General features: G+C 39.7%; 1 protein-coding gene across 1 annotated transcript; it reads left to right on the top strand.

Annotated features, from left to right (window-relative positions):
• The first annotated feature begins 140 nt into the window (after positions 1-140).
• si:ch211-207e14.4 (interleukin-17 receptor D) lies at positions 141-15,309 on the top strand. The gene is made up of 12 exons (XM_020635381.3): positions 141-423; positions 8,889-8,973; positions 9,988-10,146; positions 10,575-10,693; positions 11,249-11,372; positions 11,692-11,730; positions 11,854-11,999; positions 12,137-12,211; positions 12,893-12,959; positions 13,340-13,486; positions 13,583-13,755; positions 13,887-15,309. The coding sequence occupies exons 1-12, from the start codon at positions 298-300 to the stop codon at positions 14,418-14,420; spliced, it is 1,794 nt and encodes a 597-aa protein (XP_020491037.2). The 5' UTR covers positions 141-297; the 3' UTR covers positions 14,421-15,309.
• The last annotated feature ends 137 nt before the right edge of the window (positions 15,310-15,446 follow it).

Here is a 15,446-nt window from a genome sequence, read left to right as displayed (position 1 = left end):
CATTTGCCTTCTGCTTGTACTGCTCAGAATGAACTAGTCTGGCAACGTCACTGTTAAAACATGTACGGTGAGCCTCCACCCGTAGCCTAAAGACACCACTCCCCTCCTCGTCTCTCTCTCCCTCCTCCCATGGTCCTGTCACTTTCTCTCTCTCTCTCGCACCATCAAGGACGCTCTGACACGGGTTTGCACTTTTCTGAAGCTCCTGGTAGCCACTCAGTCCAGGCAGAGTGTGTATAAATGTCAGTTTGAGGGCTGGAGCTCACAGTTGGACTATGTGGTGCCAGTTGTAGCAGCATGTGGAAGGCAGCAGCTCTTGTTTTGTACCATCTTTTGACACTGGGCCAGCTGCTCTCAGTTCAGGAGGATGTCACAGCCGCTGCCATCACTCCTCAGAACTGCAGTCTGGACTGTATACAACAGGTAAGATGGATTTCACATTGTACTTTTACCTGAGTTCTGCTCTGTTTACACAAGTAGGCTTTTCCTCTATACAGGGACTTCAAAGCATCTTCGTTCATTTCCGTTTTACACACAGGTTTTATTTCTTATTTAGGAGACTGGTTTGAAACACTTATAGATTACTGCTGACCTTAACTTTAACACGCTTCTTCTCCTCCGGCTTCATGTTTACATTGTTTGTTTTCTGTCATATTAAGTGGAGGAGCTGCCGAGCTCCAACAACCAACCAGGACGAGTTTGTGGTTTAATAACTGAAACCAACAGAAGATTAATTCATGTTCTCACCGCTAAAATGATGTTGATATTGGCTGCTATCCTCTTTGTTGTGCAACACATCACTATAGTTAGATGACGATTACATCAGGAATGTTTTTTGATTCAAACAATACCCGATTGAAGTAGTTTCTACTGCACTTTAGACCTGTTGGGATGATATAACTTACTGAGAAAAAAGACATTACATGACACTATTATGCAGCTATACACCTTTAAACCACTCATCTATCATTTTTTCTCTTTCGTGTTAATTACTCAAAGCATATTCCTGCCCTATTGAAAATAAAAAAACAGAGCAACAACAAAAAAATAAATAAGGCGGACTTGATGAAATTATGGTTCAGGGTCTCCTAAGAAGTAGCAGGACAGTTTTATTTAACCTTTATTTTCCCAGGAAGACCCATTGAAATGAAAAATGTCTTTTGACAAGAAAGACGTGACCAAGGAAGCAGCATGAGGAAATCACAACCATTTAAAAAAGTTAGTGGACTTTCATAAAGATCAATCACCTCCTTTTTTAATTATCCTCTTAAATTAGTTCAGTGATATCTACGGAGCCTCTGAAGTTCCAAAAAGTAAAAAAATATACATTTGCTGTGGTTACAACATATTTTCTTTTACTTTTTGTCACTTAAGAGTCTCCATAGATATCAGTGTATAAAGTCAGCTGTTTTTATTTTGAGAGGTCAGAAGTTAACAGATGCATGATGATATATTTATGCTGTTTTAAGACTCAATGAGGAAAAATCTTTCTTCAACTATAAAAGGCAGAGCAACATTTGTGATGAGGCATCAGCTGTTTTCACACATGGAAAAAATGTGACATTAAAGGAAGAATGTGTGACCTTTTGATCCAGTAGCTATCGCACTTTGAGCACCAGCATGAAACCAAAACAAACTGCTGTTTGGCGACACCTTTGCTCTCCTCCAGAGACACACCTCCAACCCCACTCCCCTTGCGTTCGCACGAAGGAGTTATGAATCAGAATGCACCATAATTAAGCAACATGAAGCGCAAGCCGCGTCCAAAATTGTCCTTGGCAAGAGCTGTGATTGCCTGTGGTCTGCATTGTTGTGTAAACAGGCTAATGTTAGCGCTCGTTAAAAAATGACACGGAATGGCCGTGAACTAAAGACACTTACGTGACATCCAAACAAGCAGTGAGTATGTTCTTCTTTTCTCTAGTCCAGGGGTGCCCAACCTTTTTTGAACCAAGATCTACTTTTAAAGTTGCCAGTCTGCCGAGATCTACCAGTCCACATAGTGAGCCATAGCCTTTACCAACAGCCTACAAACGCATTTAATACTCACAACAAACAGAAAACAATTTCAGATATAATAAATGAGAGTTCTGTAAAAAATAATGCAATATCGACATACTTTTTTAAAAACTCTTATTTTAGGGTAGGCTACATTTTAATATTACGTTTGTATTTATATCACATATGTTTTTCCCTTAATTTAGTTTACAACAAACAACTTTAATCTGTGTGGAGATGTTCACAGACTACAGCAGGCTGCTGGGAGATGATGTTGCTTTTGTTAAATTAGCTGCAGACACGAAGTCGAACCGACCGTTTGACCGGATCACATGTCCCGCCTCTGTGTGTGTGTGTGTGTGTGTGTGTGTGTGTGTGTGTGTTTGTGTGTGTTTGTGTGTGTGTGTCTGTGTCTGTGTGTGTGTCTGTGTCTGTGTGTGTGTGTCTGTGTGTCTGTGTGTGTGTGTCTGTGTGTCTGTGTGTGTGTGTCTGTGTCTGTGTGTCTGTGTCTGTGTCTGTGTGTCTGTGTGTGTGTGTGTGTGTGTCTGTGTCTGTGTGTCTGTGTCTGTGTGTCTGTGTCTGTGTCTGTGTGTCTGTGTGTGTGTGTGTCTGTGTCTGTGTCTGTGTGTGTGTCTGTGTGTGTGTGTGTGTGTGTGTGTCTGTGTCTGTGTGTCTGTGTGTCTGTGTCTGTGTCTGTGTCTGTGTCTGTGTCTGTGTGTTTGTGTGTGTGTGTGTGTGTGTGTGTCTGTCTGTGTGTGTGTCTCGTGCCCCGCGATGCTCACAGTCATGACAGCAGAGAGGAGCAGAGAAAAGTAGCTGCAGCTTCATCAAATGCGCTTAATACTCGTAGCATAGTTTCTATATATGACTTTTTGGTAAAACATTTACCATGCTTGAAATCACTTTTCTATTTTACAATTGTATTTTATATTGACTAAACATGTCGATCGCGATCGACTGTTTGGGCACCCCTGCTCTAGTCCTTGACCAAAACAGCTTTATACATAGAGCCGTCCTGTCAATGTAAACATGATGTTAACACGGCCTGACAACAACACAGACAGTCATGACTCAGAGAGACATTTACACAGGGTATACTTGATATATATATATATATATATATATATATATATATATATATATATATATATGAAAGCACAGTATCAACAAGCGACTGGATATAACACACAGGCAAGAAGAACATTGTATGAAACAGCTTGATTACTTTTTTTTTCATGTAAGAGCTTTTGTAAATTAAGCTAATGTGAGGAACTTACTGTTTTGTAGATTTTGGTAGCCCCTGTGGAAAAAGTCAAACATCTTTTCTCTTTGCTGATCCCGTCCTGTGTGTACTTGTGTGGTGAAAATGATCTTCCATTGTCTTTTTACTGGGTTGTGTACCACTCGTTGTGAAATTTAGATTTTGGTAAATGTAAACATTGGCTCTTCAGCAGCAAGCTAACAACAAACAAACCTGCGGCAGCCGTGACAGGCATTAAATAAAACATAATGAGTCAATCTTCTCCCCCTGATGATCCCTTCTCTTTTTTTTAGGACATATTATGGCATCAGGATTCAATTGGAAATTCATTAACTCCAGCCCATTGTCTAACTGCAAACTAACACTTATCTGCGATGTTTTGTTTGTAGACCTCCATCAGGCACACCCAAAGGCAAACTGATGAAGGTCTAGTACCGAATCGTGTGTGCTGGAGTTTACCTTTATGTTTTTGATGCACACATTGATCACCTACGCACCTGTCTTATAAAATGGATGTGTGAAGATTATTTCTATTCATAACCAGGGCTATAAACTCCTCATGGTAGTAAATGTAGAACTGTAAGAATTCAAATTGACGCATTTTCCAATCAAATAGATAACAATATGTTCTTTCCAGGATTTACTTCATTTATCTACACTGCCCTTGTTTTTTTTTACATCTTGATCCATTAGCCGGTTGGTTGGTTGAGGAAATGTAATTTGAAATGCTTCTTGTACTTGATTCTATTCAGAAAATTCTTTGTTTACTTTTTGTATGCAAAGCCAGAAATGTGTCATTAACATGTGCAGATATAAAGTAGGGCAGTGGGTTCTTTATGGTGATTATCAAAAGGGTGTTCAATATGAAATAGAAATCAAAACTCCATGGCACACTGGGTGCTGGGCGAACGTGAGGAAGCTACGGGCGAAACGTCTTGTTCGCTCACAAAAAAAATACTGTTAAGTTATTTTCAGTGTGCCACGGAGTTTAGATTTTTTTTCATGGTATGTTCCTGCAACCGTGCGCACCTGAGAACGTGTTTAGGCTTTCCACGGGGTACCCTGTTGGTTTTCAATATGAATTTAATCTGCTATCAGCAGGCTTGTGTTTAAGTGTTCTGGTGGATTTGAAGATTTAATGACAAACTATAAGACACTGAGAGTCAGACAATATGGCTCCCTTCCTGTACATGTTTGACTTTAAGCTGCTTCACTTCTGTGATAAAAGTCAGAAATATTGTACACAAAGACTCAAACAAGGAGCTCCAGGCAATAGGATCATGATAACCATCGCATGTTTGTGTCTCGGTGCTCCGTTTACAGCCTCTGTCAGGGGGTTCTTTAGAGACCATAAATGGACAAAGATGTTAATTTGCAAACTGCTGCTGGACTCTTAAGGTCAACGTGTGCAGTATGAAGGACTTTACATACCTTTACATACATCTGTATCAAGTTTCTTTCATCTCTTAAGTGAGTCTAACCACAAAGAGTTTTATATCATTAAAACACATTTTCAGGTGTTGATGTTTGTTTTCCTTTTGTCAATATTAATATTGCAAAATCAGAGTCAAACAGGAGCAGCAAAGAGAAATAAAAGAGTGTGTGAATGTGTTCACGTCGGCTGAACCAAATGAGCCTTCAGATGTAGTCGTGTGTGTGTGTGGAAAATTGATTAGATTGTGTGTGTCAAGTGTGTCGTGGAGAACTTCTACATTGTTCCAGGAGAGCTAAGCACGCTGTTTATGTTCTCTCATCAGCTTGCGTGCAAGAAGCCATTTAGGTTACAAAGACTTCCTGATGGCCATTACCTAACCTGACAGTTCAGCTACCATTGTGAACCACACAAAGAAGCGCACACACACACACACACACACACACACACACACACACACACACACACACACACACACACACACACACACACACACACACACACACACACACACACACACACACACACACACACAGACTCTTATGCTCTCATGCCTGAAGCAGACGCCACATTTCTTTCTCTCTCATTTTCTCCACCTGTTGTTCGAGTTATGGTCTCTAAACCTGCAGGGTGAGTATGTTCCAGTTGTCTGCTCCTCATCTCCGGTGATGTTTACTGAGTTAGAAGTAAGGTTTCCACATCAAAGCATGTTGACTCTCATTCTGATATCACGCCATCATCACAGGATCCTAGACACATAATTGATATCATCTCCACTAAATATTTGTTTGTACTTCTTCAGGTTGTAAGTGTTTCAGGACAGAAACCAGGAGCCGCAGACACTGAACTGGAAAGAACATCATGAATGTGCATTACAGGAAGGCTATCATTACGTCTGTAATGTTTCTTCAGCCATGTTTATTTGAAGGTGCTGAAAGATGGTTTGAGCCATTGATAAAAAGCATGTGCACATGTTTTTTAAATCAAAGGCTTTATTTCAGCTGAACATCGCTTAGTAAACTAAATAACCTTATCTCATGATACTTCATGTCCGGCAGTGTTAAATCTTTTACTGCTGTGGAGTCTCCATATTTACCATCAAACATTTGAAATCTTTGTCCATATAAAGCCCAGAGGGCTTACAAACATAGACAGAGAAAACAGACAAAAAACTATTTTTATTTTTTTCTTAATGGGGGAAGAACTAACACATTTTCATAAAAACGTTGGGACACTGTAATGTAATGTAAATAAGAGCAGACTGTGAAGATTTTCAAAAACATTTAAATAAGAAAAAATATTGGAAATAGCACAGAGACAACTTACAAAATGTTAAAACTAAAAAATAAAGTGACTGCTTTTGGAATAATATTTGCCTATTTTGAATATGATGCCCTTGAACCCTGGCCAGGCTAAGCCTCTGTACATTGGGCGCGCACACTAACTGCTAGGCTACCGGCCTCCCTCACTTGAACTGTTTTCTATCGCCATATATGTTTCAACAGACTTCGGTATGCATGTTGTAACTACTTCACAGTTAATGGGACTGTTAAGACACATGACAGCCATTGTTGTTAGCTTCCATCTGCTTTAGTTGTTATTGAGTCAGTCAGATAAATCATCTTCTATTTCCTAGCTCCCTCTGTTTAGCTCTTCACAACAACACTAAAACAGTCTTTATGGGGCGAACTGAAGTGTGCACATGAACCATTACTGTCCTTCACTGTTTCTGAGTTTGCTGTTAGGAACAGCAGTTTAAAAAGTTATTTTGGGAAAACAAGTGTGAACGTGCAAACCCCCACAGAAGACTAGTTTTAGGGTTTGTTAGTTCCTAGCAGGCATGTATATCAGTGATTTGTAGGCCATGCAGTTACATCTTGAGGCGAAAGAGCATTTACTCCTATCAGCCACATTCCAGTGTGGGAAGACGAGCTAGAATTACAGAGAGGGTTTAACCACGTGTACAGATGACTGTCCACCAAGAGTCCGGTTTAGTTTGAGTTTTCTGCTTATTTAAAAAGAGAATTTGCATACAACCATTGCTTAGCTAGAATAATGAGGACCTGGTCTATATGTGAAGTGTCATAAGGTAGCTTTTAGTGTTATTTTGTACTATACATATAAGGCTGCCTTGGTTGAACTTTTGAACAGGGCGATTTTTGGTTTCTGTCCCTGAACAGGACTGATGGAGATAACTGCACATTTTCATTTTTTTTCTTCAAGCCACAGTGCAGCACTTGTTTTTTACTCCTAAATTATAACAGAAATGTCTTGAATAAAGTCTTAAAATGAGGGTTTGAGAGACATACAGTCCCTGCATCATTCTCACCTCTGAACACCTGCTAACAATAATAACCAAAAGATCAGTATGAGAAGGCTACATGTAGTAGAAACGATCATGTTTTTCTCTTCTTCTTTGTAGCCGTTTGCATTGCTTCAAAGAGTCGAGCTGTCTGTCATCTTAATTCATTCAAGTGTTTGCTTTTCTGCTTCTGTTTGTCATTGTGGGTAAATGTAAACCATATAAACTTGTGAAGCTCCACAGTTTATTCTGACGCGTAACTGTTGTGACAAGAGGAGCCATGATACATAGAAATGCTGCTATACAGCTAATCTTTAATTGATTGACTGGACTTCCATACAACAACAGTAATAAAAAGAATGAGGTATCAATATAAATGATTCTGGCCCTCTGTCCTATTGATACCAAATTTAGCGATATCGTCTACACCCATCTGAAAAGCACTTTAGATGAAGCTCTAAATTTGGAGCAGTTGAACAATATTGGAAAATTGAAGGACAGCTGACCATGACATATTTCAAAGTTGCTTATTCAGATAACTCCCTCACAGCGTGACGTTTTTCCTGTTGGACTGGAGAGGGCCTTAAGAGGTGCTTCAGTAATCCAAGATGGCTGACAAGGCGTAAGAGTCTGAATACTGACAGTTCTTTGCCTTTAAATCAATGCTACATATACTATGTCATGTCCACAGTATCAATGAACAGGTGGAAAGAAACATACTGGTGAACTGAGGAGAGAATGAAGCTGCTTCATCTCCAGCACAAAGGTCTCACGGGTCGCTCGTCGGTCACCTAATTTAAAGGTCATCAACACCGCTCAATCACTCGTTGTGTATTTCAGCTACAAACTCTATGTTGTTACATATTAATTTAGAGCAAAGTGCCAGGAATTCATTATTTTCTAGCCCTGCTGCAGAGAGTATTTATTCTCTCTTAACCCTTATAGGATGAGGCTGATGGCTGTCCACCAAGAGTTGGGTTAAGTTGGAGGTTTCTGTCTATTTAAGAAGAGAATGTGCATTCTGCTGTTGCATAGCATGAACAAGTAGGACCTGATCTATATTTTATTGTTATTTTGCACTATATAATGCAGACTTGGTTGTGGGGATAGGAGCCTTTTGGTTTCTGTCCCTGCCTGGACAAAGCTTTTCAAACCTAGCTGACAGAGTTACCACAAAACGATTGTGACTTGGAGAAAAGAAATGTATTTGAACTATTTTTCTAAACACATAGTTCTTGGTTTTTAAATAGCCCTGTGTTTTTCTTTTTCTTTGTTGCTTCTATTCCTTTATTTCCTTTCTTGTCTCTCTCTTTCTGCATCTCCCTCTATCCTCTCACCACCCCGACACAGTTTCAGCAGACGGCGGTTCAACATGAGTCTGGTTCTGCTCGAGGTTTCTGCCTCCTAAAGGCCGTTTTTCATTGCCACTGTAACTTTGCTGAATGACGCTTAGTGCTGTGCTCATAGTGGATTAATGTTGGCTCTTTGTAGATTATATAAAAAAGAGCTCGGCCTTACCTGCTCTTTTTAGTAAGGTATCCTCAGATAACATTTGTTAAGAATTGTCAGTATACAGATTAAGATTGATTGATTGATTCCAATGCTCTTATACATTATTGCCCCATACATGTAACTATTACTCCGAGAGCATACACTGTTCTGAAATTGTTTTAACCATGGACCAATGTGATGCTTAAATTCAAAACATTTCAAAGTTTTTTTGTATGTCTCCTTTACAATATGTTCATTCATCATTGTTGTTGCCATGTTCCAGTGACCTTAAAACGTCAGATTCCTCTCCTGATTTAACACAGACACAAAAACTTTTAATGTGCAAGGCAAAAAAAACAGATGGAAATTCTAGGACTGAATCCCTTTTGTTTTCTCCTCTGCAGGGGGGACCTGGGTGTGAATACTGCAGGATAACCCGAGCTGACGTCAAGAGGGCTCTGGGCTTTAAGTCCATTAATGCATTTGGAAGTAAGTCTGATTTAAACAGGCTGCACTCTCACAGGCTAAACCAACATATGTTTGCTTCTGCTTCACAGTTTACTTATACTGAGAAAGTGTCCCAGCATTGACTTTATGATTCTCAAACACAGAGCTGCAGCAGTGACATGTTCTCTTCATACCCTCCAGGTCTCCATCCCGCATGTCCTTAACTTGAAGCCACATGACAGTATATGCATTGTTATGAGCCGGTGTCACATTGTTTGCTCTTGTTCTCAGGATTTGGCTTGCCTTAAGAGCAAACAAAGGACGCTTAGATAAGTTATGGCCGAGGTGATGAAAACACTTATTGTGTGAAGACTTTACATCTGATAAAAAATGAAAGTTGTGGTTATCTTATATCCAATATTTGTCAAACTTCCAGCCCTAATCCAAACCCAACATCCAGCCTTTTGACATCAGTAGACCTACATGTGTTTGCGATTCAAAAATCAACATTTGTTCCAGTTGGTTAATATTTAGGCTCCTGTGAGGAGTTGAGCTGCACTTATCTGTTTGTCCAAATGGCGGCGAAGGAGCCGCAGGTTTGACTTGAACCCAGGCTGCCCGCTTGGAGGACTATTGCCTCCTAACACGAGGGTGCGACCTAACCCCTAGGTCCATCTGCACCCCATGAATCTCATTTATTTATTCATGTTTTGCATAATAATTTGTGTTCGTAATAGTATATTAGTTTATGACTTTTAGGCAATAATATATATTTATTTTTGTTTTCCGTGTTGTTAGCACATTACGACCTAAAGCTTGAACACACTGAACAACTTAGTGAACACTGAGCGCTTGAGTAGCTGAACGCCGGGTTAGCATTGAAACAGTGATCATTCATGCTAACATTAGCACATAGACACAGCCTCACAGAGCCATCAGAACAGACATAACTGAATACTCAATATCCAGTATTTTAGAAATACAGAAGTAGTTTAGAAATCATAATGTACTGAAAACCTTTGAATCCCTTTTACACTCTGATGTATTGCTCCGCAGGTTGTATTCCCTGGCCGTGTTTTGAGCTGCTCGGAGAAGAAGACCCTCAAATCTGCCAGCACTACGTCCAAGCACCAAATGATGTGAAGGTGGAGTTTGTACATGAGCAAAACCCCCAATCTGACACTGTTGTTGTTTCCTGGAAGCCCAGTTACTATGGTACGTTGTAACAGATTAACACTCAAATACACACATCATAAACGTGTCTTGCTAAAAGTCATGCGGTGGTTTGTTTTAGTTTTAAAGTCTCCCCCCAGTTTTGAGACTTTTTAAAAAGACAAACATATCAACCCTGAAGTGATGTATCTGCCCGGGTTTGACATGAGCAAGATTACTTTCAGGGTGGCACACTTTGTAATAATTATGAAAGAGTTTGACAGACATCTCTTTTATTAAATCAGTGTGTACGACTCAGGGGTTGACAGATGACAAACTTTCATCTTTGTAGTTTAATTGACTGTGAACTTCAACATGGTAGCACATGCAGCGCACACACACGTATTTGACACTGAATAATATTAACAACTTGAAAGATGGACTGCAGCTGAGTCTGTGATTTCACTCTGTTCCTTTTGTTTATGCTGCAGGCATCGCCTTCCTGCGGGGCTTTCAGGTGTCATTACAGGCTTTGGGAGGGTCGAGTGTTGCCTGTCAGCTCTTTCTCTTCCACCGTAACCTCTCTCTCACAGTGTCACACGCTCAAAGGGTAGGAGGGCCCCCGCTCGTTTGGTCTTTTCTTCTTCTTGGGAGTGCTCCCTCACTCATGTTCCTATCTTATTTAGAGTTTAGATAAACAACAATGTTAATCCTTTTATTTTGTTTATCCCTAGTTTGACATTTTCTTTCATCACTGAATGAATTTGAATCCTTATTGTTCTGCTGCTTACCAAAAACCTTCAGAGAAGAAGACATTTTCATCTTTTAGATTTTGGACAAACTCGTACATTTCAGCTTTGTAACTGTAAAATGATTGTATACTTTTGATGACATCACAGTGACATCATCCTACTATGACAAAGCAGCTGCACATTTCCCCCTGTCGATCATCAGAAAGTCGTATCTACTTGAAGAGAAGCCTCTAATTTTTGTAGAGTCTTGTTACAAGAATGTCCTGAAGGTCTTTACATACCATTTCATACACGACATCACACGCTGCTCACAATATCTTGTGATGAAAAGTGATGACGTATCACCTTATGAAACAGAAAAATAAAGTTTGTCTAAAAACAACCACAGTCATTATTTCTGCTGTATTCTGCAGGTGTACAAGTCAGACCCTTTCCCCGGCCTCTCCCTGGGGACTCAGTATGCTGTTACCGTCATGGCTCTGCCAGTGCCTGAGGAGTGGGAGAAGTTCTACCACAGCAAGATCTTCTCCACACGCTGTGAGACACCTTTGAGCTCTAGGCTGGATATTATCTCTTAATCACACACACACACACACACACACACACACACACACACACACACACACACACACACACACACACACAGTTTCAGTAGAATTCAGAGAGTTTGTGTTTCTTCAGGGTACATATCAAAGACATAATCATGTTTCTGTCATCTAGTTTATATTACATGTAGTTATTATAAAATCCCATATATTCTGGCTTCCAAACAGCTCCTCTTCTTCATGTCTTTCAGTAATAATATTGTCCAAACATTGATGAATTCTTAGTCATATGCACATTTTGTTTTTTGCAGCATGTGCACAGAAGAACAGTCTGGAGCAGTGCAAAAATGGTGATTAAAATATCTTTGGTTTAATTCCTCAGCGTTTCCAAAGAAACGTCAGGTGCTGTCTTCTGATGATTTGATGTTTCTTCTTAAGATTATCTTTTCATCTGTCCATGTTTTATTTTGTAGACTGGTATCCACAACACATCCAGGTGGAGCAGGAAGGGAGTGCCATCACAGTCACTTTTAACCTCGCTCCTCCAAACCTGGGCATCAGAAGCTACTTCTCTCTGTGTTACGCTAACGGCAAGAAGAAATACACAGACATAACCCCTGTGAGTGCTCTCAACTTCTACTTTAGATCTAGATCTGCAGTTTTGTTAATAACTCTAGTCTGTTATTTATATCATGGGAATGTTTAGAAGTTCATATATTTTTCAATGGTTTTGATCATTCATTTAATTTCCTTTAGAATTCCTACAAGAACAAAACTCATCACAGCTTTCAGCTGACCGACCTTCAAGAAGAAACCAACTACACCTGTGAGGTAAAATCATGTTTATGAGAACACATTCATAAAACTACAACCAACTATATAGATTTTATGCTTAAAAACTTTGGCTTTGTGCTGAATAACTAATATTAAATGTACATATTACATTTTATATTGTATATATCAGCCTTTGCCTATTTTGTGTTTATTGTTATGTGTGGGTATACCTGGCCAATAAAGCTGATTCTGATTCTATAAAAAGGTTGTTGTATATCAAAATAAAATACAAAAAAAGCATAGTTTTGCTCTAAATTGAACTTTTAATTGCAACACAGTAGAAAAACTGTGACATGATTGAAAACAAATTATTTTGAGGAAAACTCAGGGGGGGGGTCATTGCATTTAAAGAGACACACACACCAAAACGGAGCGTTCTGAGAGAGCTGGTTTATACAGGGTCACAAACCTCCTCTGGTGCTTGATTCATGTTATATTTTAACCAAAGCACAGCACAGATGTTTCATTTAGACCACAGGAGACTGTTTGAAAAGGTGGAAAAGGGGGATATGTCCTCTTTAACTATAATTCCCCTCCATTCATCATCTGTACCGCTTATCCAGTTTGGGGACTTGGGAGCTGGAGTCGATCCCAAGTGTCATTGGGGAAGAGGTCGGGTCATAAAACAATATCCTAACTCAAAAAGGATCTTTCCTTTTGAACATTCTTGTGTCACAGATTGCAGCTGACGAGGTGGATGCAGTGAGGAGAAAATTCAATGTCCAGGTGCTACGAATAAGAAAAGGTATTGGGTTTGATTTTGTTGTACTTATTTATCTTTGTGGATGTACAAAGTGTGAGTTGGATGAACAGCCTATGTTTTGAACAGAATCTTGTGTGCACATGTATTTAATCCCAATTGTTTTTTAACCTTAACAAAGCAATACCACACCATTTTGAAGAATACTTTTATTTTGTCTTTTCTGATGTCTTTCTTTTTTTTTTTTTAAATCATTTTCTTTTGCCTCCAGTTCTTATGCTAAGCTAAGCTAAATTACCCCCAGTTCTGTTGGCCTAAAGACATGACACTGGTACCTTCTCATTGTACAATAGATAATTGTGATTCCTAAAGGTCCAAATATTCCTTGAAGCAGATCTGTTACTAAATTGTTCATTTACCCTCAGGAGGAACCCCTCCACTCTCGGTCTCTCCCTCCATGGCTCTGATGCTTCCACTCGGCCTGGCTGTGGCAGCCATACTTGTAGTTTTACTGGCTGCTCTCACTAGAAGGAGGCCCCAACTGCACATGAAGAGACTGAACATAAAGCCAGGTACACAAACAAACAAACATCCTTTATGTAAATTGACTGTTTGCATTTCAAAAATGTTAATAACATATCGTTTTTCTCTTTGCGTCATCCGTGCAGATCTCATCACGCAGGATCAAGAGAGTGGGACACAGGAGGAGATGTTGGCATTGCCCCAAGGTCGACAGACCCCTCCTCGTCTTCTGATTTGCTACAGCAGCAATGATGGCCCCGCTCTTATCAAAGCTGTCATGCAGTTAGGGTCTTTTATACAACAGTACATGGCCACTCAGGTAATGGACGTAGCATGGATCTAATTTAATAGTCATATTGTCTATTACTTTGTTTAATTTCTTCATTTAAGTTATCGGTGGGATTTAACAGATCATGAAGTTTACACACTTTTGTTCCTTTTTCTTCCCAGGTGTGTCTGGATCTGTGGGACTCTCTGAGCGTGGCCGGGGAGGGCAGTATGGCCTGGTACTGTCGGCAGATCCAGGAGAGCGACTTCATCATGGTGATCTGTTCTCCGGGCCTCAACATCAAACCCAAGCCTCCAGAGCCAGACAACAATGAAGACGAAGACGAAGATGGAGAACTTTGTGACTTTGAGTCCAACACCTTCAGCTCCGACACAGCCGTGCAGCTTGTCGGAGAGGAGGTGGGCCGAGCCAAAGCCAGGGGTCGGGACCTTTCAAAATACATGTCAGTCATTTTTGAGTACTCTGAGGAGACAGATGTCCCAACTGAGCTGAGGCTGGTGTCTCACTACACGCTGACAAAAGACCTACCGCTGCTCTTCTCCCACCTCCACAAAGTGGCTCTTCACAGGCCGGGGGGGTACCTGAAGATCAACAACATCTCAGAGGAAGGCTTTACTAAGTTACCTGCTGGAGCAGCTCTGCAGAGGGCTATCCTGGAGGTGGGGATGGAAATGAGGGCAAAGAGGTGCCGCTAGAGGGAGGAAAATAGAAAAAAAGACATCCATGGTTCCTGACTTTATGGTGGTCCTTGGCATAGAAAAAAAATGTTGGCCTGAAAAACAGACATTCATGATCAACACAAACTGCTGCCAGGCAAGAAGATGCATAAGCTCACAACTACAGGGGGACAAGTACACCTTCTATCGCTGCTAATGTACCCTTAAAAGAATACAACCAACCAACCACATCTATATTATTCTTTTAAATATATTTTAAAATATTTTATATTTTATATTTTATTTTTGATGTCAATTAAAAGCTACGAGGAACTGAAACATGTATTTCAGGATTGTATATAAACTATAAATTTCATATATGAGGTAATGAAGTTATTCTTTGAGAATGTTTGCTGTGAAGTACATTTTAAACAATGTATGCATGCATGTTTACATTATTGTTTATTGTTTATTGTTTATTCATACATGTGCATTTCTGATATTCATACGGATGCATTTAAATGTCCTTTCCATTATAAACTCATGCTGATGTTGATACATTTTGTGCATCTTATAAATTATATTTTTGTAAAATTTTGGGAAAAACAATTCATGCATCTTGTCATCTAATGAAATCAGATCTAAACAAGTTTCCTCTAGCCCAGCGGATCCTTAAGTGGGGGTCAGGAGCCATCAAGAGGGGGGTCAAGAGATGCCTTCCGAAAAAAACCCAGAATAAAAATAATAAATCATTTAAAACTGTAAAAAATGAACAACACAAGCAGTAGTTCAATTTCCAGTAACCATATCATTAAGTAAAATAAAAATTAAATTAACGTGTAAAAAAATCTTATAATGTAAGTTTGAACATGACAGCAAGAAGGAAGGTGTCTGCTGCATGTTACAAATAAAGATGAACACAACTGTGTGAATTGTGTTTTGCATGTTCACTCACTGTGTTAAAGTCTACACGTGGGAATAAGTTGTATCCTGCTTCTAGCCTTTCTTACAATACATTACAATATTTATAATGTTGTGGGTTTTAGGCTGTTGTAGTGGTGGTGG

The sequence above is a fragment of the Labrus bergylta genome, chromosome 12 (genome assembly GCF_963930695.1).
Source record: "Labrus bergylta chromosome 12, fLabBer1.1, whole genome shotgun sequence".
In the NCBI taxonomy this organism is placed as follows: Eukaryota; Metazoa; Chordata; class Actinopteri; order Labriformes; family Labridae; genus Labrus; species Labrus bergylta.
The sequence above is the reverse complement of the archived record's forward strand: the minus strand, read 5'-3'. Positions and strand labels throughout refer to the sequence as shown.

What these genes read in the sequence shown, in the direction of transcription:
- si:ch211-207e14.4 (XM_020635381.3), top strand. Translation starts at nt 298, where the DNA reads ATGTGGAAGGCAGCAGCTCTTGTTTTGTACCATCTTTTGACACTGGGC. An exon ending in GGTGCTACGAATAAGAAAAG is followed by an intron (nt 12,960 to 13,339) that starts GTATTGGGTTTG and finishes ATTTACCCTCAG; the next exon opens with GAGGAACCCCTCCACTCTCG. An exon ending in AACAGTACATGGCCACTCAG is followed by an intron (nt 13,756 to 13,886) that starts GTAATGGACGTA and finishes TTTTCTTCCCAG; the next exon opens with GTGTGTCTGGATCTGTGGGA.